At 40.1% G+C, this 27,947-nt stretch overlaps 1 protein-coding gene across 3 annotated transcripts in view; it reads left to right on the forward strand.

The window, feature by feature from the left end:
• Positions 1 to 23,400, forward strand: part of RTTN (rotatin) — a 156,186-nt gene extending 132,786 nt beyond the window's left edge. For all 3 annotated transcript variants that reach the window (XM_059138929.1, XM_059138928.1, XM_059138930.1), the window contains 7 exons: positions 5,599 to 5,676; positions 9,188 to 9,314; positions 12,032 to 12,234; positions 15,179 to 15,446; positions 20,797 to 20,900; positions 22,003 to 22,072; positions 22,990 to 23,400. In XM_059138929.1, coding sequence (XP_058994912.1) covers positions 5,599 to 5,676; positions 9,188 to 9,314; positions 12,032 to 12,234; positions 15,179 to 15,446; positions 20,797 to 20,900; positions 22,003 to 22,072; positions 22,990 to 23,075 — 936 coding nt within the window. In that variant the 3' untranslated portion in view covers positions 23,076 to 23,400. The remainder of the gene's footprint in view (positions 1 to 5,598; positions 5,677 to 9,187; positions 9,315 to 12,031; positions 12,235 to 15,178; positions 15,447 to 20,796; positions 20,901 to 22,002; positions 22,073 to 22,989) is intronic.
• Positions 23,401 to 27,947: the final 4,547 nt, after the last annotated feature.

Consider the following 27,947-nt stretch of genomic DNA (forward strand, 5'->3'; position numbering starts at 1 on the left):
TCATATATGTAATAGTTAAATATATATGATATTTATATATAAAATCTTCTTTATCCATTCATCTGTTGATGGACATCTAGGTTCTTTCCATAGTTTGGCTATTATAGACATTGCTGCTAATAACATTTGGGTGCACATGCCCCTTCAGATCATTACATTTGTATCTTTAGGGTAAGTACCCACTAGTGCAATTGCTGGGTCGTAGGGTAGCTCTATTTTCAACTTTCTGAGGAACCTCCATGCTGTTTTCCAGAGTGGTTGCACCAGCTTGCATTCCCACCAACAGTGTAGGAGGGTTCCCCTTTCTCCACATCCTTGCCAGCATCTGTCATTTCCTGACTTGTTAATTTCAGCCATTCTGACTGGCGTGAGGTGGTATCTCATTGTGGTTTTGATCTGTATTTCCCTGATGCCGCGTGATGTGGAGCACTTTTTCACATGTCTGTTGGCCATTTGGATGTCTTTGCAGAAATGTCTGTTTATGTCCTCTGCCCGTTTCTTGATTGGATTATTTGTTCTTTGGGTGTTGAGTTTGATAAGTTCTTTACAGATTTTGGATACTAGCCCTTTATCTGATATGACATTTGCAAATATCTTCTCCAGTTCTGTCAGTTGTCTTTTGGTTTTGTTGACTGTTTCCTTTGCTGTGCAAAAGCTTTTGATCTTGATTAAGTCCCAATAGTTCATTTTTGCCCTTGCTTCCCTTGCCTTTGGCGATGTTCCTAGGAAGAAGTTGCTGTGGCTGAGGTCGAAGAGGTTGCTGCCTCTGTTTTCCTCAAGGATTTTGATGGATTCCTTTTTCACATTTAGGTCCTTCATCCATTTTGAGTCTATTTTCGTATGCAGTATAAGGAAATAGTCCAGTTTCATTTTTCTGCATGTGGCTGTCCAATTTTTCTAACACCATTTGTTGAAGAGACTGTCTTTTTTTCCATTGAACATTCTTTCCTGCTTTGTCGAAGATTAGTTGACCATAGAGTTGAGGGTCTGTTTCTGGGCACTCTGTTCTGTTCCACTGATCTATGTGTCTGTTTTTGTGCCAGTACCACGCTGTCTTGATGATGACAGCTTTGTAATAGAGCTTGAAGTCTGGAATTGTGATGCCACCAACTTTAGCTTTCTTTTTCAACATTCCTCTGGCTATTTGAGGTCTTTTCTGGCTCTATATAAATTTTAGGATTGTTTGTTCCATTTCTTTGGAAAAAATGGATGGTATTTTGTTAGGGATTGTGTTAAATGTGTAGATTGCTTTAGGTAGCATAGACATTTTCACAGTATTTGTTCTTCCAATCCATGTGCATGGAACATTTTTCCATTTCTTTGTGTGTTCCTCAATTTCTTTCATGAGTACTTTATAGGTTTCTGAGTACAGATTCTTTGCCTCTTTGGTTAGGTTTATTCCTAGATCTTACGGTTTTGGGTGCAATTGTAAATGGGATTGACTCCTTAATTTCTCTTTCTTCTGTCTTGGTGGTGGTGTATAGAAATGCAACTGATTTCTGTGCATTGATTTTGTATCCTGACACTTTACTAAATTCCTGTACAAGTTGTAGCAGACTTGGAGTAGAGTCTTTTGGGTTTTCCACATAAAGTATCATATCATCTGCAAAGAGTGATAGTTTGGCTTCTTCTTTGCCTATTTGGACGCCTTTAATTTCTTTTTTTTGTCTGATTGTTGAGGGTAGGACTTCCAGTACTATGTTGAATAGCAGTGGTGATAATGGACATCCCTGCTGTGTTCCCTACCTTAGGGGAAAAGCTCTCAGTTTTTCTCCATTGAGAATGATACTCGCGGTGGGTTTTTCATAGATGGCTTTGATGATGTTGAGGTATGTACCCTCTATTCCTACACTTTGAAGAGTTTTGATTAAGAAAGGATGCTGTACTTTTTCAAATGCTTTTTCAGCATCTATTGAGAGTATCCTATGGTTCTTGTTCTTTCTTTCATTAATGTATTGTATCACATTGATTGGTTTGCAGATGTTGAACTAATCTCGCAGCCCTGGAATAAATCCCACTTGGTCGTGGTGAATAATCCTTTTAATGTACTATTGGATCCTGTTGGCTAGTATTTTGGTGAGAATTTTCGCATCATGTTCATCAAGGATATTGGTCTGTAATTCTCTTTTTTGATGGGGTCTTTGTCTGGTTTTGGGATCAAGGTGATGCTGACCTCATAAAGTGAGTTTGGAAGTTATCCTTCCATTTCTACTTTTTAGACAGTTTCAGGAGAATAGGAATTAGTTCTTTAAATGTTTGGTAGAATTCCCCTGGGAAGCCATCTGGCCCTGGCTCTTGTTTGTTGGGAGATTTTTGATGACGGCTTCAATCTCCGTATTGGTTATGGGTCTGCTCAAGTTTTCTGTTTCTTCCTGGTTCAGTTTTGGTAGTTTATATGTCTCTAGGAATGCATCCATTTCTTCCAGATTGTCAAATTTGCTGACTTATAGTTGCTCATAATATGTTCTTATAATTGTTTGTATTTCTTTGGTATTGGTTGTGATCTCTCCTCTTTCATTTGTGATTTTATTTATTTGAGTCCTTTCTCTTTTCTTTTTGATAAGTCTGGCCAGGGGTGTATCAGTCTTATTCTTTCAAAGAACCAGCTCCCAGTTTCGTTGATTTGTTCTGTTGTATTTTTGGTTTCTGTTTCATTGATTTCTGCTTTGATCTTTATTATTTCTCTTCTCTTGCTGGGTTTAGGCTCTCTTTGTTGTTCTTTCTCCAACCTCTTTAGGTGTAGGGTTAGGTTGTGTACTTGAGACCTTTCTTGTTTCTTGAGAAAGGCTTGTATGGCTATATACTTTCCTCTCAGGACTGTTTTTGCTGTGTCCCACAGATTTTGAACCATTGTGTTTTATCATTTGTTTCTGTGAATTTTTTCAATTCTTCTTTAATTGCTTGGTTGACCCATTTATTCTTTAGAAGGATGCTCTTTAGCCTCCATGTATTTGGGTTCTTTCCAAATTTCCTCTTGTGATTGAGTTCTAGCTTCAGAGCATTGTGGTCTGATAATATGCAGGGAATGATCCCAATCTTTTGATACCGGTTGAGACCTGATTTGTGATCCAGTATGTGATCTATTCTGGAGAATGTTCCATGTGCACTAGAGAAGAATGTGTAGTGTTGCTTTGGCATGGAATGTTCTGAATATATCTGTGATGTCCATCTAGTCCAATGTGTCATTTAAGGCCTTTATTTCCTTGTTCATCTTTTGCTTGGATGATCTGCCCATTTCAGGGAGAAGAGTGTTAAAGTCTCCTACTATTATTGTATTATTGTTGGTGTTTTCTTTGATTTTGTTATTAATTGGTTTATATAGTTAGCTGCTCCCATGTTAGGGGCATAGATATTTAAAATTGTTAGATCTTCTTGTTGGACAGACCCTTTAAGTATGATATAGTGTCCTTTCTCATCTCTTATTATAGTCTTTGGCTTAAAATCTAATTTATCTGATATAAGGATTGCCACCCCAGCTTTCTTTTGATGTTCATTAGCATGGTAAATTGTTTTTCACTCCCTTACTTTAAATCTTTAAATTTTAAAGTGGACTTTAAATTTGGACCAAATCTCTTTGGGTCCAAAATGAGTTTCTTGTAGACAGCATATTGATGTGTTTTTGTTTTTTATCCATTCTGATACCCTGTGTCTTTTGATTGGGGCATTTAGCCCATTTACATTCAAGGTAACTATTGAGAGATATGAATTTAGTGCTATTGTATTGCCTATAAGGTGACTGTTACTATACATTGTCTCTGTTCCTTTCTGGTCTACTACTCTTAGGCTCTCTCTTTGCTTAGAGGACCCCTTTCAATATTTCCTGTAGAGCTGGTGTGGTGTTTACAAATTCTTTTAGTTTTTGTTTGTCCTGAAAGCTTTTTATCTCTCCTTCTATTTTTAATGATAGCCTAGCTGGATGTAGTATTCTTGGCTACATATTTTTCTCATTTAGTGCTCTGAATATATCATGCCAGTTCTTTCTGGCCTGCCAGGTCTCTGTGGAAAAGTCTGCCTCCAATCTAGTATCTTCATCATTTTATGTTACAGACTTCTTTCCTGGGCTGCTTTCAGGATTTTCTCTTTGTCGCTAAGACTTGTAAGTTTTACTATTAGATGACGGGGTGTGGACCTATTCTTCTTGATTTTGAGTGAGGTTCTCTGTCCCTCCTTGATTTTGATGCTTGTTCCCTTTGCCATATTAGGGAAATTCTCTACAATAATTCGCTCCAATGTGCCTTCTGCCCCCACCCTCTCTTTCTTCTTCTTCTGGAATCCCAATTATTCTATTGTTGTTTCGTCTTATGGTATCACTTATCTCTTCAATTCTCTCCTCGTCTTATGGTATCACTTACTCTTCAATTCTCTCCTCGTGGTCCAGGAGTTGTTTGTCTCTCTTTTGCTCAGCTTCTTTATTCTCTGTCATGTGGTCTTCTGTATCACCAGTTCTCTCTTCTGCCTCATTTGTCCTAGAAGTAAGAGCCTCTATTTTTGATTACACCTCATTAATAGCTTTTTTTATTGCAGCTTGGTTAGATTTAGTTCTTTTATTTCTCCAGAAAGGGATTTTATTTCTTTAGACAGCGTTTCTCTAATACCTCCTGTGCCTTTTTTGAGCCCAGCTAGCTCCTTGAGAATAGTCATTCTGAGCTCTAGAATGTCCATATTGATTAGGTCCCTAGCCTTCAGTACTGCCTCTTGTTCTTTTTGTGTGTGTGCTGAGTTTTTCTGCCTTGTCATTTTATCCAAATAAGAATATATGAAGGAGAGAATAAAATAGTAAAAGGGTGGCAAAGACCCCAGAAAAATGTGTGTTAACCAAATCAGAAGAGACCCCAAATCTTGGGGGGAACAAAACGGGGGCAAAAAGAAGTTCAAAAAAAAAAAAAGGAAAATATATATATTAGACTGGTGAATAGAACAGAGTCACCCACTTAATTTTGGGAGTATTTTGGTCTCTTAGAAGAAACGACTTCTCAAAACTTTAAAGAAAGAAAAACCTACATATATACAAAAAAAGGGGATATGCTCCTTTTTGAGAAGATGAATGCATATGTATTTATAAATTTAGAAGTATACATATATTCATATATAGCTAAGGCCATTATAGCAGCGACCTGTATAATACCTACTTTCTGTTGCGTATGATAAGAAACCAAAAAAAAAAAAAGCCTCATTTAATAATTTTATTGATGCAGGGGGTTACCTATTTGTCAGTTTCTTTTCTTGCCTCTTTTCCTTTTTCTTCTGTAGGCAAAGGTTCTTTACTTCATCATTGAGAAAGTCAGCCAACACCTGATATGATTGAAAACCAGTCAGTACCTGCTTCACTTTATTGAGATGAAACATGGAGCCTATTATATATCTCAGTTCCTCCATGCTTGATAGAACAGAAATAGCTTTTTCGTGGTGGATATGCTTCTTGAGATATGGTCATCTTTCAGAGATCATTAGCTTGTCAGTCCCCTCAAAGTTATGGTGGTCAGGCACAATGAGAGCATACTGCATTGTAATGTGACCCAAAGGAAAAGGAATTACTGTATATAAAAATTGGAATATGCCATTGTGTTCGTATTTTTAAACTACTTTTTGTTTAAACAGGAGGACGGTTTTATTAAAGAGTTAAGCATTTCTATGCAGCTTCTAAGAAACTGTCTTTATCAAAATGAAGAATGTAAAGTAAGTAGAATGATGTTTCAAAATTTTGATAGTAATGCTGGCATTAAACAGTTCACAATTTTTATATGAGATAATATAGTGGTAACACGAAGAACTCTTTAGATTGTTTTAAATGTATATTTGATTGGTCCTTAAAGTCAGTGTTAATTCATAGAAATGGTTATACTTTGTATTCTTCAACATTGATGGCATTTCTTGTTTATGTCAGATTTTAACTTTGTTTCTTACACTTCTCGCAGCTAAAGGAAACTTGAGCTTCTTTTTCTGTGGTTTTGCATTTCAGTTGTATTTTATTAAGATGGACTGCTTGGTTATGTTCTTTCAAAGGCAGGTGTCAGGTAGCTGTCCAGGAAATAAGTGGCGGTTGTGTATCCATAAGGAAAGAAGAGGAGTGTGTCTCCTGTTTGGGTAGAAAATGCTTACTGCGGTCCCTGGGCTTGGCCCTGTTCACTCTGGGAGGCTTTTCACCTCCACCTCTGCCGGCTCTGCTTGACTCAACCCCTCTGCCTGGGAACCACTGAGGTGTTTTGCTGTGTCTTGGGTATTGATGGTGTTGTTTATTTATTTATTCTTAATTTTTAAAAAAACATTTATTTATTTATTCCAGAGAGAGTATGCTTTTGAGCATGTGTGGGGGTGGGGGTGGGGGAGAGGCCGAGGGACAGAATCTCAAGCAGACTTCCCGCTGAGCAGGGAGCCCCACTTGGGGTTCAGTCCCAGGACCCTGAGATCATGACCTGAGCCAAAGCCAAGACCTGGCTGCTCAACTGACTGAGTCAGTCACTCTGGCACCCTGTTGATGGTGTCATTTAAAACACTGTGTTAGTAACTGTTACACAGGATACAGTGTCCTGAACTCTTTGATTTGCTTTGTCATAGGGATACAACACTTTTGAAGCACTAGCTTTCACACAGAAATACTGCGGAAAATGAGTACCAGAAAGATAAATAATAGGCGCTTTGTTTTTAAGGAAGTTCTTACCTTTATTTGCTTTTACTTGGGATGAAACTGGAAAAAACATAACTGGAAAATGAACATCTTGAATATACTCCTTAGGCTCTGTTAATTTGTTCAAGACATTCCTAGCAATTTACTTTTCAAAACAATTTGACAGGAATTAAGTGCTAATACATTTCATTGAAATTCCCAAGGTATTAACTTTTTACTCAAAATGGAGGTATCATTTACTAAATTTGTGATCCTTTATGCTGCATAGTGTGATTGTGACTGAATGCACTTGACATTAATCCATGACACCTTACATTGGGAATACCCTGGAACACTTTCTAGGTAGGATCTGCTTATGCAGATTTGGGTACTACTTATAAATACAGTATTCACATTTCTATCACGTTAGCCATCTATGAAAGTGTCATCTCTCAATAAGCCTAAGCAGCTCTCCATTTCTGAGTTGTTGAATAAGGAATAAATTCGAAGAAGAGTATTTAAATTACTCTTGAGTATAAATATAGTCCTATGGGGCAAAGATTCTTAATTTCTTTTCCTGTTCCAACTTACCTGTGGAGTATAAGATATTCCCAGTGCTAACTGTTAGGCACTCTTGTGGTAATTCAGCAAGTCACCCATGCCTGCCTCGCTCCAGTGTCTGTGCACATGGGACGTTAAAGAGTTTCCATACTGGGAAGATCATGGTGGCTAGGAGATAAATGAACAGTGGGCACGGTTAGTGGGCAAGGTTAGAGGCAGAGGACTGAGTAGGCGGGAGATGATGAGGCCCCTGGGACAGGGACAGGTGGAGAAGGGAAGGAGTGTGGGGAGATACTGGGGAGAAAAGAGAGATGTGGAATGATTTCCAGGCTCTGCCTTGATTACATGCACATAATAGAACAGAGTGTAGACTTGAGAGAGTGTAATGTTTGGGTTTACACATGGTAGTGTAAAGTGTCTTTGGGGCATCCGGGGGGAAAATGGCTGGTACTCAGTAGATGACAAGGCTCTGGGGCTCTGAGTGGTGATATAGCTTGGGGGTATTAGGATTTATCAGTGTAAATTGTGGAAATTTCCCAAGAGATTATATATGAAAATATCTGTGGAAACTATATTTAAGAGAAGGCAGAAAACACCTGGGAAAGGAGTGCTGGGGAGAGTTTGGAGATGTTCCAGGGTAGAGAGGCTGCATGGGAATGAAAAAGAAACAGACTTGTTTCTTTTGCCCCAGTGCTGAGGGTGGTCTTGTTAGCACTATCAGGGCAGAAGATAAATGGAAGTAAGCTGAAGATTCAATAAGAGGTGGAAAGTGACAGCAAGAAGAGTAGCCTTTCTGAAAGCTTGGTCATGAAAGGCAGCTTTAATAACTTAGGACATAGCACTACAAGTAGTTAGTCAGTATGTTTGCTTCTCCTAATATGTAAACTGTTTGACTATAAGCAGAAAAGAGCAACCTGGGGACTCGTCATTAAAGAGGCAGGAAGAAAAGAACTCACTGTTGGATAAAGATCCCGGAGGAAGTGGGGAGGCTGTGTGTCAGAACACAGATGGTCTTTCTGACCTCCAGCAAAAGAGGAACACCTAATCCTCACTTCCGGGCAAGAAGGGCGAGTGGATGGAAACACAGATAAACTAGGTGAACCGAATGACAGAGTAGAGACAGAGCTTACACCTAATTGTTTCTGTTTTCTCTGTAAAACCATAGGCCTCTGTTCCAAGCTCATGGGCGTGGGGGTGGGTGCAGTGAATAACTTTGGGGATAACATTGGGAATGACTTCAAAGCTTATGGAGAGGGTTGAATACTGGGAATAACTTCCCGCTCTCTTCTGCCATCGATGCTGCATAAAATTAGATAGGGTGTGTGTATTTATGTAAGTACTAACATGTGAGTGCACGGGTCTGTAAATTGCCTAGTGATTCCTGTTCACATAAGCGATTGCTGCATTTACTGAAAACGGTTAGATTATATACGTAATATTGTTTTGGGGGTAACTGATCTCTGTAATAAAGACTATGGGTTACTTAAGAATTGATTTAGCATATTATTTTAACTAAATTTTACTGTGTTCAAATTATTTACAAACAGTAATCTACCTCTGATCTATCCAGACTTACTAGACAGATGTACACACATACACATACAGAGGAGAGAGGCGGTGGAGGGGACAACTTAGAACTGATCAGAATGTTTACTTAACCAGAAAATTCAATTTCTTAACTGTATCAGAGTATTTATAAGAGTTTATTCAGTGTGGTGGGATGTCACCATCTTGCATGTTTAGAAGCTGCTTCTTTAACGATTTTTACCCGAGTTGTGTATTGTGGCCACCCCAGTGTTGAAGGGACTTCCTGAGACTGGTTGGGCTCGTGGTCAGGGCCATCCTGGGCAAGGTGCTGAATCCGTCCGCAGGGTTCCAATGCCAGCTGGCACTAATCAGAACAAAGATAAATTCAGTTTTTGTCTCCTTTTGTTGGTAACAGGTTTGTTTTTTAACTTGATTTTAATTTTTATGTTTTCATACATTCAGACTAACACTGTCTGCATTTCCTTTTCGCAACAGGAAGCAGCTCTGGAAGCTCATCTCGTTCCCGTCTTACACTCTCTCTGGCCTTGGCTCTTGATGGATGATTCATTGATGCAAATTGCCCTGCAGCTACTTTGTGTCTATACTGCAAATTTTCCAAATGGTAAATAGATCCCAACACTGCCTTTCAGGAGTATACTAAACCACAAATTTTATATAATATTATTAAAGTGGACTGGAAAAACAAATACAGATTTTTAAGTGTTTTTCCTACTTACAGAACGTATCTTGGTTAGAGGGAAGTTTTCTCATAGGTACTGTAAGATACTTCAATATGTGTTTGTTGAGAGCCATTAGATAGCTCAGGGAATAGAGGGGGAAGATACTTGCCTGGTTATATGGCAGTGAGAAATTGAATTTAATAGGAAAATTGAGAGAAGTGAAAATTATGATGTAAAACTTTAAAAACCAAATAAAGGTCTTCAACAGATGAATGGATAAAGAAGATATGGTCCATATATACAATGGAATATTACTCAGCCCTCAGAAAGGATGAATACCCAACTTTTGCATCAACATGGATGGGACTGGAGGAGATGATGCTGAGTGAAATAAGTCAAGCAGAGAGAGTCAGTTATCATATGGTTTCATTGACTTGTGGAGCATAAGGAATAACAAAGGACATTAGGAGAAGGAAAGGAAAACTGAATTGGGGGAAATCGGTGGGGAGATGAACCATGAGAGACTGTGGACTGTGAGAAGCAAAGTGAGGGTTTTAGAAAGGAGGGGGATGGAGGCCGGGCGAGCCTGGGGCTGGGTGTTGAGGGCACGGATTGCGTGGAGCGCTGGGTGTGGGGCAGAAACATGAATCTTGGAACACTGAAAAAATAAAATAAAATTTTTACAAAAAGGTTAAAACTTCTAAAGATTTTAGAGGAGGAGCTGGCATGATGAAAGGTAGCTCTTGCCTTGTGATAACTGGTGTCCTTGGGACACCTCTTTTCACGCCTTTACCAGGTGTTTTATTGAGAAGCTGCTGAGGGCCATGCGTTGTTAGAGACTGACAGCTAAGAGTGAGCCAAGGCGAGGCTGGGAGTGATTTGAGAAAAGAGGAGGAGGAGGTGAGAGGTGAAGTAGGATTGCTGGCAGTATTCATTTCCCCTTGGAAACTCGGGGTCATACACGTAAGGTCTGGTCAGCAAGGGCGCGAGCTTTCTTCTAGCCACCATTCAGCAGCTCAGCAGCTGGGTTCTCTAAACGTGGAAAGATATGCAGAGAAAGGACTGGAACTCAAAACAATTTGGAATCCATCTCATCACTACCATGTGCTTGATGGTCAGCTCTGGGCTGTCTGTTCCTGGAGCCCACTCAGCTTGTCTCTCCCCAGCAGGAACCGATAACACAGATTTTCAAGTTTTTAATGCCTGAACTTTCACTGTGGTGTGTGGAATGCGCCATGGCACAGAATTTCCTTGTTTTTGTTCTGTCACTGACTTTCTCATTCTTCTGCTTGGACAGTCTCCTGTGGCTGTGTCCTCCAGCTCCCTGCCCCTGACATCACGGCCAGTGCAGTAGACCATCTGCCCGGTGCTGCATCTGCGCCTTGTCCTTCTTCACCCGCCTTCATGCCTTAGTTGAGGGTTTAGGGAAAGAAGCAGGAAAGAAGAATCAGTTGCTAAATATTGAGCAAAAGAAACATTTTTTGAGTCTTTTGAAACTATAATCTATGCTGGTTATATACTTAAAATTGATGTAAATATGAGATTGTGGTTAGGTTCCTAAATCAAGGAAGAAACCTTTTATTTTCCTATCTCGTTTGTTTTCAGGCATCATTTAGTGGATTAATAGAAACCTTGCTGTTTGGTTACTGCTATGTAGTGTGAGTAGAGGAAAGATCACTATATTATTTGTGTTTACTTGCCTTTTATCAATTTATCTTGCAGAATGTATTTGATTCTGATCTAGTTATACATAGGCTGGCCTCCTTGCATGGACTTTCATAAGTTAATTTTCTTTAGATTTACAGTACAGCAAGATGAATTTCTAATTCTTTTATGATTATTTTACTCCCATGATAAATCTGTTTGGTTGTTTAATTTATTGAGAAAACACTGGACCTGGAAAACCAGTTGACACCACTGCTGGCTCTTGGTGCTTATGAGCTGTGTCCCTCCGAGCAAGTCACTGGCTTCTGTGAAGCTGTGCCCTTAGTTAGCGTACATGGCTGCTGTCATTTCTCTGTGCCCACACCCCAGCACTTTTGTGTCCTCTTTTTTTTTTCTTCTGTGAATGAAGGCATTAGACCAAGTTACATTCCATTTCTAAAATTCTATTCTTCTACACAAGTCTTTCTTTAGATGTCTTTTTAAGGAACCGTTTAAAAACTTCTTGTGCATATCTTATTCTTTAAAAAAAAATAAACTTAGTGTTTTAAAATGCCCTATCGAGATCAAGAATAGCTTCTGTGAGGATGGCAGATCGTCACTGAATGTAGACTGATGTAGGCATCAGAACTAGCCTTTAGTGCCCATATGCAGGTCATAGGTTAGTGAATAAGTCATTGATAGATTGGACAGATATGCTTTGCTGCTTAGGGTTGTTTTTTTGTTTGTTTGTTTTGTTTTGTTTTTTACTTGACAGAAAGAGACACAGAGAGGGAACACAAGCAGAGGGAGTGGGAGAGGGAGAAGCAGGCTTCCTGCTGAGCAGGGAGCCTGATGTGGGGCTCGATCCCAGGACCCTGGGATTGTGACCTGAGCCGAAGGCAGCTGCTTAACAACTGAGCCACCCAGGCACCCCACTACTTAGGGTTTTTTAACTAAATAGTGAAACTAAGAAGACATTGTGATAGGCTGTTTCTTTTTTTTTTTTTTTTTTAAGGTTGCAGTTCTCTTTGTTGGTCAAGTTATGGACTACATCCAGTTCAACCTGCGTATAGAGGAGCCCCTGGTGCATCTCTGATGGGGTGTATCCTGAAGTTGGCTTCCCAGATGCCTGTTGAGAACACTGCAGTTCAGCAGATGGTTTTTATGTTTCTTTCAAATCTGGCTTTATCTCATGACTGTAAAGGAGTAATTCAGAAAGTAAGTACTTAATCTCTCTTTCATATCTTTTTAAAAATTAATTTATTTTAGAGAGAAAGTGCATGTGAGAGTGGGGAAGGGGGCAGAAAGAGAGGGAGAGGATATCAAGCAGACTCCCCATGGAGCACGGAGCCTGACATGGGGCTTGATCTCACGACCCTGAGGCCACGACCTGAGCTAAAATCAAGAGTCGGACTCTTAACTGACTGAGGCACCCAGGCATCCCCTTCATATCTTGAGAAGGATAGTAAAATAATCCTTCTAATCGAGAACATGTATGAAAAATCTGGAACTCAGTTTCTAGGATTAAATTATTATGATTTCAAAACATCACATTTTAAAAGATTTTAAAAAGATTAAGAAGGTTCACTTTGTTTAAAGCCAGGTGATAGATGATACATGAAAAGTGACAGTATGATCATTCCATTTCCTTTTCGTTTATCTTCTTAGCTTCTACATTATATTTTATCTCTCTAAAAATGAGGGCTTTAGAAAGACAGCTGTCTTACATTTATTTGAGCTCATAAAAGTAATGTATTGGTCTTTATGTAGACCAAATTGAGCAGTAACAATTTCTGTTCAATTTACATTGTCAAAATGGTGTGTGAAGTCATAGCCACTTCTCCCCTAAACTTAAACCTAACTTCTTTATGACACAATAGGTGATATTATCAGTTCTCTGGGACTCCAGTGCCAATACCTGACTTCTTATCACTGATTTTACCCTAGGGTACTTTTCAATGGATTGAATGAGTTAAACAAATTTTAGTACACATGTTCAGTGAGGTTATATTTAGATATGTATGAACAGAATCCGTAATTTGGAAGATCCTTTAAGATGTGACTATGATCACATTATCTGTTATAATGTGATCTGTGGTTTGTTTCTGTTTCTTTTACATGGACGCCAAGATAAATTATGAAAGTTAACAGCATTCATAAGAATTTCGTCTCCTTTTCCTCTATTGTGTCAGCTCCCCATCCTCCACCCACCCCAAAACACCCCACTCCGACGGCAGTCTCCAAATAAATAGCAGTTATGACTAAGGAACAGTCTTTTCAGTGGTCTGTTGGAGCTAACTCGGGCTGGCGCAGGAGTGTCAGGAATTTTGTGACCCAGTTGACATCACGTTGCTATCTTGAAATCAGTCACGGTGGGAATGCTCACCCTGCGTGAGTTTACAAGGGATGCAAATCAGGGACCCACTACTCCCGCCAGAGGCAGCTGTTTATTTGCTGGCATAGGGCTGGATATACATGTGAAGTCCTGCTGAGCTGGCTGTGTGTGGTGCCATTAGCACGTATGTGGGAGCACAGACGGGGGGTACGGCTTCCTGCCACCTCCCTGTAGAGCACATGGGTGAAGTAGAAGAGGAGCTCCCAAATGACTGCTAGTCTCGGGTCTGACATGTCACTTTGAGCTGGAGACCTTCTCTCCCTAAGCTTCATTTGTAAACTTCTCAGGTTAAACATGATCTTGATGGTGTCTTCCAATCTCAGGCTGTGTTACTGTGCTCAAGCATATTTTGATGTATATTTCATTGGACTCTGTTTCAGGTGCGGCTCAATCAAGTTGTTTTTCCTCTGCTCTAATTAGGCAACCCCCGAGCCTTCCCCTGCTGCTTTGTCATAATGAGCCCCGGGCACTATAGTTATACCTCTCCATTACTCATCCATAGACATAGAAAATGTAGCTAGCACTGTTGTACAGCTGAGATTCTAAAATGTCTAGTTTCTTTCCACCATGTCTAGTATGGGGAGTTGTCTAAAAGCATCTTTAGCTCTAGCAAAAAGAAGGAATGCTATAACATATTTATAATTTAAGGAACTACCATATATTTCATCACTAGCGTCAACTCCAAATCTCCAATATCGTGGCAGAATCTATCTGAACGGGAAAGGCAAGGGATAAATCTAAAAAGCATTAATTTGGACTGAGCGATGAGAAGTAGCTATGAGTGGTGGCAAGTACAGTACGAAGTGGGCCTATAGTTTTGCAGTTTGCTTGTTGCTTGGGTTGTGTTGCTAATATTTCTGTTGCTCGTTTTGTTTTCGTTTTTTATTTTTTATTTTTTTTAATTTTTATTTAAATTCCAGTTAGTTAACATATACAAGGTAATACTAGTTTCAGGTATAAAATATAGTGACATAGTACTTTCTCACCATTTCATTTTTAGACTGGGAGTCCTTCTGTTAAATTTACCTTCTAGATTCGAGCCAGCATCTTGATTTAGGTGCAGGAGAACCCAAGAAATAGGCCAGAATAGATTATTAAGCAGGAGAGAAATGAGAGGTACTCTGGACATTTATGAAAGTTCAGTAATCATATTTCTGTACCCTAATCAAAATATCTAACTGATATTTTTGGTATTCATTTCCAAGTTTACTAAAATGGCATGTAGCCATGAGAAATTATCTGTGAAGGTAAACAGTTAAAGTGAATATAAGATGTACACAGAGATTTTTTTAAAAAATTTTTAAGAATGCTTAGATTCATATCTCTTTAGTACTAGTAGAGTTGTTAACTGGTATCCAAGACTGATTTGGGTTTTGTTTCTTTTTCCTCCCCATAGGATAGCTTTTAATGAGCAGCAAAATTGCCAGAAGGCAGACAGAAAGAGAAAACTCAAGAGGCCTAAAATAATCCCCAAACCGAATTATCCATCCTAAATAATTAAGAGTTGACTATATGTAGTTACTTATCCATCATCAGGAAAGAATTATAAGAATTAAAATTTGAGCACTATTTTGTGCCCTTTAACTTTTTCACTTATACTTGGAAACAATATAGATGGAATATACCTTCGAAGGTAGGTGTTAGAAGGAAGGAGGAATTGAGGTTGTGGAAAAGAAGAGCAGAATTCTAGTTAATTGGTCTCCAAGGGACAAGGAAAATAATGAAAAGACTCAGAAAGAAAATAATATTCTCTCTATTTACCCACAGAGTAACTTCTTACAGAACTTTCTATCTCTAACATTGCCGAAAGGAGGAAATAAGCATCTCAGTAATCTGACCATTCTTTGGTTGAAATTACTCCTGAATATATCATTTGGAGAAGACGGGCAACAAATGATCCTGAGGCTGGACGGCTGTTTAGACTTACTTACAGAGATGAGCAAATATAAGCACAAGAGCAGCCCTTCCATACCACTTCTTATCTTTCATAATATTTGCTTCAGTCCTGCCAATAAGCCCAAGATCCTGGCTAATGGTGAGTATTCACATGATCCACAGCACGCGCGTGTGCACACACACGTGCACACACAGGTATCTGGTTATACATGTGGTCATTCCTTGAGTATTCCATTCAGATTACAACACAGAATTGTTTTATAAATAATTTGTCAGGTATTTATTAGGCACCACTGTGTACAAGGCCCTGTGGGAGGGTAAAGGCCGTTGGAAAGAATCAGGTGTGATCTCGTCCTCAGAGGTGACCCAGACGTGGCTCCAGCCCTCCAGGGACTTCCAGGAGTCTCCTCCGGCTTAACAAGTCTTGCCACTGGTGGCTACACTGGATCCAGGAGGCAGCAGGGAAGAGGAGCATGGAGTGGGCCTGTCCGGCCGCGCCCTGACTTCTCTCATCTCTCTTGCCCTCGCTCCTCTAGATCTCTGAGCAGATGCTGCCTCGGTGAAGCCTTTCCAGACCCAGCTGTCAACAGGATAGTCCTCACATCCTTCTTCCTGCCTCCTCCCCTCCTCTCACTCACTCTCTCCTCTGCCTGTTTTATTTTTCTCCACAGCATTATCAACCGTTGAGATACTCTGTGTGTTCAGCCCGTGTTTGTTTATTCCTAGTCTGCCCAGCATTAGAACATTAGCTCTTATGAGGTCAAGAGGCTTTTGTCTCTTTTCTTCACGTTTCTCTGTAGCACGTGGAGTTGTGCCTGGCACAGTCCTCACTCAGGGAGTGTCCAGTGACTGAAAGAGCCCCTGCGCAGGCTGGAGGCTTCAGAACCCACGACCACATGGTGACATTAGCCTTACAGAGACCTCGTTCTCTGAGAGGTAGGACAGGTGGGGGGAGGATTCAGAAAAATTTTGAAGCAGAAGGAGGGAAATTGCGGTTTCTGCAGCCATGTGCTTTCTCTGTGAGGACAGTGTGGCTTTTATAGGGAGGGCGTTGTAGAAGGTTCCGTTGCATTGTTTTGGGGGGAAATCAGAGGTGGAGTCTAGACTCTCACACACCTGGTGTGGAACTGGTGTGATGTGCCGACCCTTGTGTGCTCACTCCAGAGTCACCTGGGACAGCTTCCCTAGGTCTCGTTTTTACATCTGTAAAATAATCCTCTCTTGGTTTGGTAGAAATCAGTTTATAAACACACATAAAGTACCAGTACAATTTATGGTACGTAGTCGATGCTCCAGAGAGATTAATTATGTTTTCCTTTCATGTTTTTTACTTAATCTTTCTTTGAGGTTTTTTTCCAGGACACATGGAGTTTTCTAAGTGAGTGGCAATGATTCTGCCTATTTCCTGCTGTGTATGCAATGGTGATTCTCTTTTTCTGGTAATTATGGAATTGTTGGAAATACAGGGAGAGATTTTAGAAGCTTGGTCAGCTTTTAACTTTGCGAAATGAGCTGTGGATCTGAGCTCTGCTTTTCTGTAGTTCCTCCACTGATGCTGCGATGGCTGCCGTTTGAGGGGTGTGCCTCAGTCCTCATGTGGGTAAAGTGAGGCTAGGGACAGGCCCTGCCTTGTAGGGTGGTGCGATAGATAGGTGAGGTGTCTGTTCCCAGGCCTGCTATCACCTATTACTCATTTTTCTCAGAAGAAGTTTTTCTTTGGGACTACTCATTACAATTTTATTATTGAGAGAGTCAGAAAAAGGATGGGCTTTAGGGAATTCAAGGAGAAGTCTACATTTTCCCCCTGGATTTATTTTTAGCATTTCTTTGTAATAGTGATGCTCTCTTCCTCCTTAGCTTAAAACAGTTGGACAAACTTTTGGTAAGGAGGAGCTTCCTCAGCCCCAGGGACATGAGATCGGGGGACTCCAAGGCAGGAATAGGAGGCAGCAACTGTGCCGTTTTTGTATGGACCTTTGAAGGCATGTCACAGACACTGCCTCCTATTTCCCCTTGGGCATCCAGAGGGAGGGCTTAGCAGAGTCAGCTAGCTTAAAAATCTACCAGGTAAGACTGCAAAAACTCTGATCATGAGTGCCCCACCTCTGGTTTTGATGGTTAGACATGGAGTGAGATGTGGGGCTTGACCTTACTTTAGAAGTAGAGCTAGAATACTCCTTATTTCCGGTAATTTCAGGCAAGGGCTCCTCTGGAAACAACAAAATTATGCTAGATAAAATATGTCAGAATTCACTGTAAAAAAAAAAAGAAAATCAAAGAACTGAAAAGATAGTGAGAAACTCCCAGGCCAAGTTTGATTGAAAGTTTATGCCTTAGAGAGACACAAAATATATGTATGAAGTGTGTATTTTTTGTTTCAAGGACATTCGCCAACATTGTATGCTTGGCTTCGGTTCAGGCATGCCAAGGAATCTGGGAACAAGTCAAGAATGTCTAAGATGGAGAGTTCATGGGCCATTTTGTTTGTATTAAGGTAGAACTCCAAAGAACTAAGCTCTTAGGAGAAGGATGAATCAAAATTAAATCGGTCCCCCAACCCTTATTTACGGTATTATAAAGACCAGAAAAACAAGTGTGAGCATGGGTACCCCAGAGGTGTAGAGCCTGAGTGGCCTGTGACCTTGGTTTGAGCCGAACCTGGAGTGACGGTGGCTCTGGGTGCGCCACACAGGCTCTCTGCCGCTCTGACGGAGGGAGGGCAAGTGCGGACTGGGCCTCAGAGAACCGCCACCTGTTTTCAAAAAGTATTAACCAGGGTGTGGTGACCTGTGACCAAGCAGAGCAGGAACTGCGGCGACAGGAGTGAGAGCCAGCAGGGGAGACACCCAACTCATCTGCCCAGGCTTCGGACACTGGAATTAAAGTCACAGATTTAAAGATAAATTGATTTATGCCATGTTTAGATAAGTAAATGGCCAGCCTGGAAATGTTTGCAGGAGGTAGGAAAATGGAAAATGGAAAGATTTGAAATAATAACTAAACAAATTCTATGAATATATCTGTACCGGCCATGGGAGCACAGCGTGGGGGCCGTTTACTGAGCTCTTGTGTCTGTAAGCCCATGTGTGGCTGCGGTCTCATCGTGATGTGACGCACGAAATCGCAGCCCGGTTTGCTTTTCTCCCAATCAGTGTATTGTCATTAAATCTAATTTGTAATATACTGTGAAAACTATTTCTCACCTTTATGCAAAATATAGTCATAAAACAGACCTCTTTCAGCTTTACCATTAATTCAACTCTGGTTTGTTGCATTTGTGGTTTTCATGGTGTAAATACTTTTAATGTAGCTGATTTCAAGCTAGGAATACGACATGCCTAAATAAGTAATTAACTCAATTACATATTAAAGAAAGGTAATAGGTATTTAAAACTCATCATTTACTACTTAACTAGCTACATTTTACTGTTATCTAGTCTCTTGAAGTTATTTATAGGTATATATCGGTGTTCCCTTCATACCTATTAAACTTTTTTTAATTAAAATTTTTTAAAAATTTAAATCCAATAATTAACATATAATATATTATTTGTTTCAGGGATACAGGCCTGTGATTCATCGTCTTATATAATACCCAGTGCTCATTACAACACACACCCTCCCCAAAGTCTGCCACCCATTTATCCCACCCCACCCCCCCCAGCGACTCTCAGTTTATTTTCTATGATTAGGAGTCTCTTCTGGTTTGTCTCCCTCTCTAGTTTCATCTTACTTCATTTTTTCCTCTCTTCCCCTATGATCCTCTGCCTTGTTTCTTAGATTCCACATACCAGTGAGATCATAGGATAATTGTCTTTGTCTGATTGACTTATTTTCTTAGTGTAATATCCTGTAGTTCCATCGAGGTTGTTGCAAATAGGAAGATTTCATTTTTTTTGATGGCTGCATGATATTCCATTGTAGATATACCCCACATCTTCTTTATCCATTCATTGGTTAATGGACAACCCATTAGTTAAAAATGTTTAATGTGCCTTTTTTTGTATGCATGCTGTATTTCAAAGTGAAATATATTTTTTAAATTGACCTAGTTACATCATCATTGGGGAGACCATATTAATTGATCTATATATGTACTTTATTAAAAATGCCTAAGAGATAGTATCAACTTACTTAGATTATAGCTTATATGTTCTGAGTGTTTAGTACACTATGTAAAAATATCACTTGGTGATACTCAGAGAATCACCTGGGAACCACCCTTTCATTGCATGATGTGCCCTAAGAGTGCCAGCTGCCACCTACAACCTCACGTAACAAATTTCATCAGATAACTATTTATATAGGCTAGTTAGGGAAAGTTAGAGTACGGGAAAAGCAAGGGAAACTAGGGAAGGTGGAGGTGTGGTAAGGAGTAGGGGTAGTTGGCTGGAAAGTTCAGCACCTGTATGTACCTTCCACACTATCCCTCAGCTATACAGAAGTTACTTTATGGAGCAGCTTTTTTTTTCTCTGTAGAACATTTAAAATTTTAAAAAAACTAAACAGAATTACCAAAACAGCATTTTTGTTGCTTTAGTTATGGAATCTTTCATCCAGATAGTATTTATAAAGGCCCTAAAATAAACTGGCACTAGGGTTGAAGTATTCATCAGTGAGCAGATGCACGTTTTGCCCTCAACCAGGTTACGGTGTAATGAGACGCATGTAGTAGAGTGAGGAGTGGTTCTACATGCTGAGAGCTCCCATAGCAACCCTTGAAAATGCTACATGTTTTTAAGCATACATTTGAGAGGAAAAATAATTTTATACAATTTAATGATATATATAAAAATAAGTAATAAGATAGGTTCATATATTGGTCTGAAACACCCTGACAGTTTCCTTGGAACTGAACTTTGTATCTTCACGTAAACGATTAGGCTGCTACAGGTAGTTTTTAAGTCTTGATTTCATACTCTGGCTAGCTTTGCAAAAAGGAGACATATCTCGTGTGTTGATGTGCCTTTAAATTACTTTTTCCTCTGACATATACATACACGAAAACATTTCTCTGAAATGCTTAGTCCTTTTTTAAAAAGCTTAACTAATTTTGCATTTCTTGATTATTGTTTTATATGGTAACCCATGCTGTTGATGTTCTTATAATAGTCTTTATAATTTATCATCAGGGCAAATCTGTTCTCCTGCACATCAAAATGTGAGCTGTAATTGAACAGCTCATTTATACGACTCTTTGTATAGTTACTTACTTCTCCACTATTGCTGTTTAAATGAATGTGCTGTTGTTGAATTAGGGCCAAAAACTTAGGCTGCCACGGCTTCCCTGACTGTTCTCTGCCTGTCATGAAAATAATTTGTTTGGAGGTTGTCCTTCCCCACAGAGTCAGTGTCCTTCCCTCAGAGTCTAGTGACACCAGCTTTGTGTGTGTTCTGATGGGGAAAGAGAGGATCTGACTAGTCCAAGATCAGAATACATTGTAATGTCTGGGACTGAACTTTTTTTTTTCTAATGTGTTTATTATTAGAAAAAGTCATTAGTGTGCTAGCTGCCTGTCTGGAAAGCGAGAATCAAAATGCTCAGAGGATTGGAGCAGCTGCGCTTTGGGCTCTGATTCACAATTATCAAAAGGTCAGTTTTTAAAGTCCTTGTTCTAGCCGGGGGCAAACACCGAGGCTCTGAGGGTACATCCAGGGATACTGGCAGGGCATCAGCAAGGGAGAAAAAGTGAACTCAAAGACCTTGTTGTCTTGTGCATTTATACAATTAGTGAGCCATCAGTTGAAATCTTTTTCATTTAATTAACAGGAGGTCTCATTTCAAAAAGGTGTCTCTTTGGGGTGAATTTTCCCTGTCAATATAAATTGATTTGGCATACTGATTTAATATTAGTATAGATCGTTTCTGCTAAAAGATGTATTAAGGAAAAATGCATCCTGAAATAAAACCAGATAATGGAGTTTTACCCAGCTGAGTGATTCCTCTTGTTCTAGCCTGTGCTGTTACTGAGTTTTGAGAAAACTTGGTTCTTGTGAGGCTGCAGCCCAGGACCAGCCCCAGGGGAGCGATGCGCAGGTGGGGACCTGTCCTTGCTCTCCCTGGCCTTTGGGCTTCTCTTTGACTGCAGACATCTCATTCCTGAGAGAAATGCCCTCCTCGTATGTCTAGCAATCAAGTAGTGGCCAAGTGACAGACCATGCTGGGATCGACACCGCCCCCAAATGCTGCTCCTGGCTGTCTGTCCCGTGTCTGTGCTGCTTGCTCCCCCTGCTGGCTGGCGACAGTGTCCGGGAGGCCAGAGGCAGTGCCTTTGCTTTTACTGTGTGTCCCCAGGGATTAGCATAGCACAGGAGTTGACGCTCTGCAGTTACTCTGCAGTTACAGCTGGTACTGTTTGATACGGTTCATCTGAAATCTGGGCTTTGAGGGCATATGGAATATTGAAACCAAGACTGAGTCTTCCTTTAAGACTTGAGGTTAGGGGAGAAGGGCCGGGAGAGAAGCACATGGAGCTCCAGAGAAAGGAGTGAGGGAGGGAGGGAAGGACGTGAGTGACAGCACAGTGAGGTGGGTGACAGCACAGTGAGACGTGCTCAGTCGTTCTTCCCGAGCTCCGCCGTCATCTTCGTAGTACTCTGCTGAGGGCTGTGCTGGCAGCATTAGCACGCTGGTACCCGGATCCGCAGCTTATGGGAATAAATCTAATTAATGCATTGCTCTGTGTTACCTGCAGGCAAAAACAACTTTGAAAAATCCATCAATAAAGAGAAGAGTGGATGAAGCATATTCCTTAGCAAAGAAAAGTAAGTTCTGTTATGAAAGAGATTACGGTTAAACTTGGAAGCTATTAAGCAGATTCCCTGATTAATGAATCATTGGATACTTCACAGCAAGATGACAGTTTTCTACACTGATGTTTGAGGAGCTTTTTTATTGAAGCACTATAAAATGTGCTGATATCTGGTCCCTACTTTTCATTTATGTCACCTTTTTAAATAATATATTGTTTTGCTAGATGAAGGTTTGAGATAAAATTTCTTAAAATATGTCTTTGATCTTTCTGCAATTCGTTTTCTTTTTCATGCACTAAACTTCCTTTGCCAGTGGCTACCTCTATGCTGTAATGTGTTCTGAGGTGATAAGAACTGGGCCCAATTAGAATTGACCTTGAACAGAAAACTTGGATCTAACATCAGGGAGTTGACTTACAGTCTTCCGAGAATAGATCGAGTTGCCCCTCTATCCTCTCAGCCTGGTGATGTGATTATGATAGGAGGCAGGGTTTTTCTTTGTACGGTTCCTGATTCATTTTAAGTGACACCAGTTTTCAGTGAGCATTATTCTTTGAACACTTTTTATGCCAAAGCACTGTACTGTGTCTTTCTTGTACTGTATTAAGTCTGTTATTAATTTGTGCTTTTATAGCCTGATTTTTTATAAGTGGTTTGTGGATTTTTCAGTTTGTTTCTCACTGTGACCGTGAGTTTCTAGAGGTAGTAATGTTAGAATTTGTGCATTTGAGGGGTGATAAGTACATAAAGCAAGGCATTCTTGCGGGGCTATAGGTAATGCCAGCCATTATGGAGGTATATTGGTGTTTGTTTATACTTTTTGGCTATAAAAAGCTAAAAATAAAAAATAAATAGAAATTGTCTGTTCTTAAGTGCAGTACTAAATTTAATAAACTTATTTTTCCATCCTCTTTATTTTTCTGTCTCAGCTTTCTCAAACTCAGAAGAAACCCCTCTGAATGCCTATTACTTGAAATGTCTTGAAAACCTCGTTCAGCTTCTTAACTCTTCCTGAGTGATGTGAGAGTCTCCTGCCTGAGACTGATGGCCACCAGACAGGTGAGCCAACTTAGAAGCAAGCTCTGTGTAGCCACTGTTACCTGGAGACATGCTAAATCCCTGCAGGGTGCTGTGCCCTTCCCGCCCGATGAGAAACAGACGGGGACATCTCAGCTCTGTCGCTTCGTACCAGCTCTCTGAGTAAGAGCAGCTGATAAGAAGATGACGGACAAAGGACATGGAAAGTTTTGGAAACATAAACATTTTTACCTTTTTCTATGCAATTTGCTTTGTAAAATCTTATTTAACAGTTATTTAATAAAATATTTTTAGAAACAAAATTGACTAGTAATTCCTGCTTGCAGACTTTTATCGGGCTCATGAATATAAATTTTAGTAACTGGAAGAAGACAGGATGTTCTGATTTCCTTTATTTCCTTAAATTTTTACATGGAATTTGGCTCTTGTCAGTATAAATCCTTGTTTCTCAAACCTTTGTATTGCCCAGAGCATTCACACTGGTAAAGAGATATTTGTATATAAATGTCTATAGTTTTGTCAGTAGCTTCTTTATGCAGTTTTTAATGATACTAACTGATTTCCATATGACTTGTGAACCTGCTATGTTTTATTATTTTCACCTTTAGACTTCTGAAATGCTGTGTAATAAGGAAGAAATGAATTTACGATCAGGTAGGCCTAGGTTCAAATTCTAGCTCAGCCCAAAACATCACAAAGAATAAGACTTAAAAAAATCTAGCAGGAATGAGTTCTGTCAAATATTCATCTTAGTGAACGTTAGTTTTGAACTGAGAAATTACACCTATGTCATTTAAGTACTGATCAATTACAACAGTTTTCTCAACCCTTTTGAGAGAAAGAAAATTGTGTCTAAGAAAAGAAAAACACATCGCTATACACATTATTTACACATGTACAGCTGTATACACTCATTATTTAGGGGAGCATTTTCTAACTGAATTATGGTTAACAAAAAAATAACATCTTTAAAACACTTTAGCAAATTGCTATCATCACGAAAACAAGGCCAGTGATTTTATTTAAGATAGAAGCATGACAGCAGAATAGATGTTAAATATTGAAATAGAAGCAGATAAATTTGTGGTGTCTGAAAATTATTGATTAGAGATCTTAACAGTAGATCTAGGAAGTTCAGAATTTCCTAGACAGCCGAAGCTAATTCAAAGAAATGGACATGCCGATACTCTGAAAAATTCACCAATTCTGAGAGCAGGAATCAGGAATTATTTCTACCTTTTCTCCTGGTTTCTTATATTCTGTGCCATTTTCTTGGTATTACCTTATAAGTTCTCACAGATGAATAATAGCATGGATTTCTTTGTAACTTTCATGTAAAGAGCTCTTCCTATGTCACGGGCACTATTCTCAGAATGTTCAGTATTTAGCCTGTCTGTCTATGCTTGTTGCCGCCTTTTCTTTTCTGATTGGAATTTCTGTCTTTGTATTTGGATCTTATAGATAACTACCCGTTTTTCTACAAAAATCAGATCTCTCCAGGGAAGTGACCCTTTCCTTTGTGGTTCATTGATTGATTAATTGGCCTATCAGAGTATCCTTTGCCTCGTATCTTTGAAATCAGGAAGAGTTGTAATTGCCTCTTTTCCCTAGCAGTTCAGGGTCCTGAACACAGTACCCTGTGTGGGGGGATTTGTAGCACAGTAGCTCGAACCACTCAGGGATGTCACCTGCTGATGCTCAGAGGAGCAGAGCTAATGGCTTCAGGAAAAGTCGCACTGTCACCTGTTGGTGTCCAGAGACTCAAGCCTAAGAGGCAGGTAGTGTTCCTGGTCCTGGATGGCAGTCCTTTCCATCTGTATCTCTTCAAATTGTTTTCAGCCAGCCAGGGGGGGAAACTTAGTAAGCAGAAAATTCCCAAGGTTACCGACCTACTATTTGAACAGCTACTGTGGCGCTAACTTGACCCACCAGCATCAGAATCCCCTAGTATGTTTGTTGCAATGCACATTCCTGGATCCACTGAGACGGAGTCGTAGGCCCATGTCCAGAAGACTTGTTAGAGAGCTCCCCAGGTGACTTTTACTCTCACCACAGTTTGAGAACCAGTAATTAATCCCCCTGACTTTACAGAAAACTGCTTAAACATGAAAATGATTCAACATTACTCAACTACTTACTGATGAAATCTGACTTGAACCTGGGTGTCTTGCATGCTAGTCAAGTGCTTTTTCTATCACACATCCCCAGTGTGAGCAGAGATTCAGAAAACTGGTGTAGCGACGAGTTCATGCCTCATGGTCTCCCAGTTTCCCCTGGCCCTTTTGGTTGCTTGGGTTAGTTTTGCCTGTGTTCTATGCATGCACACAAAGCCTGTACCTTTGTAACCGGGATGTGCAGGCACTGATACAGAAGCTTCTGAATTTAAGACCAGTTGAGCAGTTTGCAGGAGGAGGCAGCCTTTGGTTTCAAAAATGGAGGAAACAAGTAGAATACTTAGGAGACCTAGCTGGAGACTTTTTATTCTCTTCCTAAAATCATTTTCAAAAATGAATCACTGGATGTATTTTTCTTTGGTTTTCTGTGAAGGATGAAGTGGAAAATAGAATTTGCCTGTTTAACTGCAGGCCATCAATTTTCCTTTGTAGTATTAAATATACTCATCATCTGTAGTAGTCTTACATCATTAGTCTTTGTGGCTGTACCCTGTCTACCCCCATTTCCTGAGATCTGCTTTTTGATTCATGATGTTCCACAAATGGGGCAGACTGATGGATAGGAATAATGGATTAGCATCCCTGCTGTTGCCATGGCCAGGTATGCAAAGGGTTCTCTTAGGGAAGGAGAGAGCTTGACGGGGTGGTTAAGGGTATTGGGCTCTGGAGCCATATGGGCCTGGTGTCAATCCTGGCTTCATCCCCGCACAACCCTGGGGCAGCCTTGAGGTCATTTCTTCTGCTGTACTGGGGAAAAGGTTGCCTGCCTCGTAAAGCTGGGGAGAAGTTGCAGTGCCCAGCATAGTACCTAGAACATAGTTGATTATCCCTTGGATGTTATCAGTGATTACTTATTCTTATATATTTCTCAAAAATTGATCTCTCCCTCATTAAAACATTAAATCTTTTGTCTCTTTGCAACCCTCCTGTTTCTTTGGGGAGGGGAATAGGCTGGGAAGTGAGATATGTTGTCAAAACTGAAGTTTCCACATTCTAAAAGGATTGTTGGTTTCTAGTGGGGATGTGTTCCCAGTCTTAGGTCACTGAGCTCATGGACACTCACCAAGTCATCATGGAAAGCCTAAGTCTTAAAAAGCACTGTGTGGAGGTAAGGATACCTGGGTGGACGTGGTACGTTTTATTCTGCTTGTCAGGTTTTCTGGATTGACTGTGAGGTGGTGAAATATTGCTCTTCCCCAATTTGACTTGAAAAATACAAGAAATATAAACAGCATCCAAAAGAAAACAATAGCTTACAGAATCCATCATTTAGGGGATAGCCATTTTCTTCTGTCTGCAAGTTGTTGACTTGTGATCCAGACAGTCAAGGGGATTGGATGATTAAATGCTATTGTTTCTGTGAATGGGCAACTTAAGAGTTTATTCTTCCTAAGTTTAAAGTTTTCTTCATGGGAAATTCCTTATAAAATTCAAATAGTAAGTCAGCTGGGACTGAGCGAGAGTATGCTGGGCCTCAAGGCTCAGGATGTACGAAAGACTCTGCCAAAACCCCAGGATTCTGAGATTTGGCAGCAAGACATGATGAGCTCAGTGTGATCCTGTTTTAAATTTTCCCAACAATGTTCATCTTTGAGTTTCTTTTGCCTCTTCTGCATTTGAGAAATCTGATTCAGAAAAAAATTTTTTTTTTCTTTTAAAATAATGTTTCACAAAAGATCCATAAGGTAACATGCAATAAGTTTCTTTTTAACTAATTTGGCATGAAAGCCAAGAGAAAAATTTGTGTTTTAATGTAGACTCCAAGGAACAAAATCTTTCATGCATTTCTCCTCCTATAATGTCTTTCCCTGTGGTTTTACCTCTACCCGTGGCTGTGCGTTTGGAGCGTCTGTGTCCCATTTGGTTCATCTGGGCAGCAGTTCTCCGCATTCTGGTAGCAAGCAGATTGCTTGCAGTTCTGGACAAATTCTGAAAACATGATTTCCTCAGATACTCTGTTAGAACATTCTTCCCTTGCCTTGCCATGCAAAGAGATTATAAAAAGACAGATTATAAAATGGAGAACTACTTATAATCATTTTCTGATGAAACTCATAAAGATTGGATTGCAAAGAATCAGTTTATGGATATGATACCTGATTATACTTTTTATCTGTTAGGGAAAGCCATGATTGCACAGAGTAGAAAATATAAAGTAATAATGGCTTCAGGGGGCACCCGGGTGGCACAGTCACTTAAGTGTCAGATTCTTGATTTCACCTAAGGTTGTGATCTCAGGGTCACAAAATTGAGCCCCCATGTTGGCTCTGAGCTCAGCACAGAGTCTGCTTGTCTCTCTCTCTCTCTCTCTCTGCCCAAGTGCCCCCATGCACAGGTGCGCACACTCTCTCTTTAAAATTAAAAAATAATAATAATGGCTTTAGCAAAGAGGATTTTCTTTTTCTTTATTCTATTATGTTGGGTTTTCTTCCACATGTAGGAAGTCCCCGGGGGCCATTCCTATGTTGACAGGATCCTCAGGGACTCAAGTTGTCCTGTTCTCCTGTCTTTGATAGCACACTTCCTCCAGCAAGTTACCTCAGGAATCAACGTTAGAGAGGAAAAGGGTGGAAGAAGATGTCCACAGCTGTCTGTTGTCCCTTTAAGGAGCCTTCCTATAAAGCCCACTCCAGCAACCTGCCGCCACGTCGTCTTGGACAGAGCACAGTCACCTT

This window comes from Mustela lutreola, chromosome 11 (genome assembly GCF_030435805.1).
Source record: "Mustela lutreola isolate mMusLut2 chromosome 11, mMusLut2.pri, whole genome shotgun sequence".
Lineage (NCBI taxonomy): Eukaryota > Metazoa > Chordata > Mammalia > Carnivora > Mustelidae > Mustela > Mustela lutreola.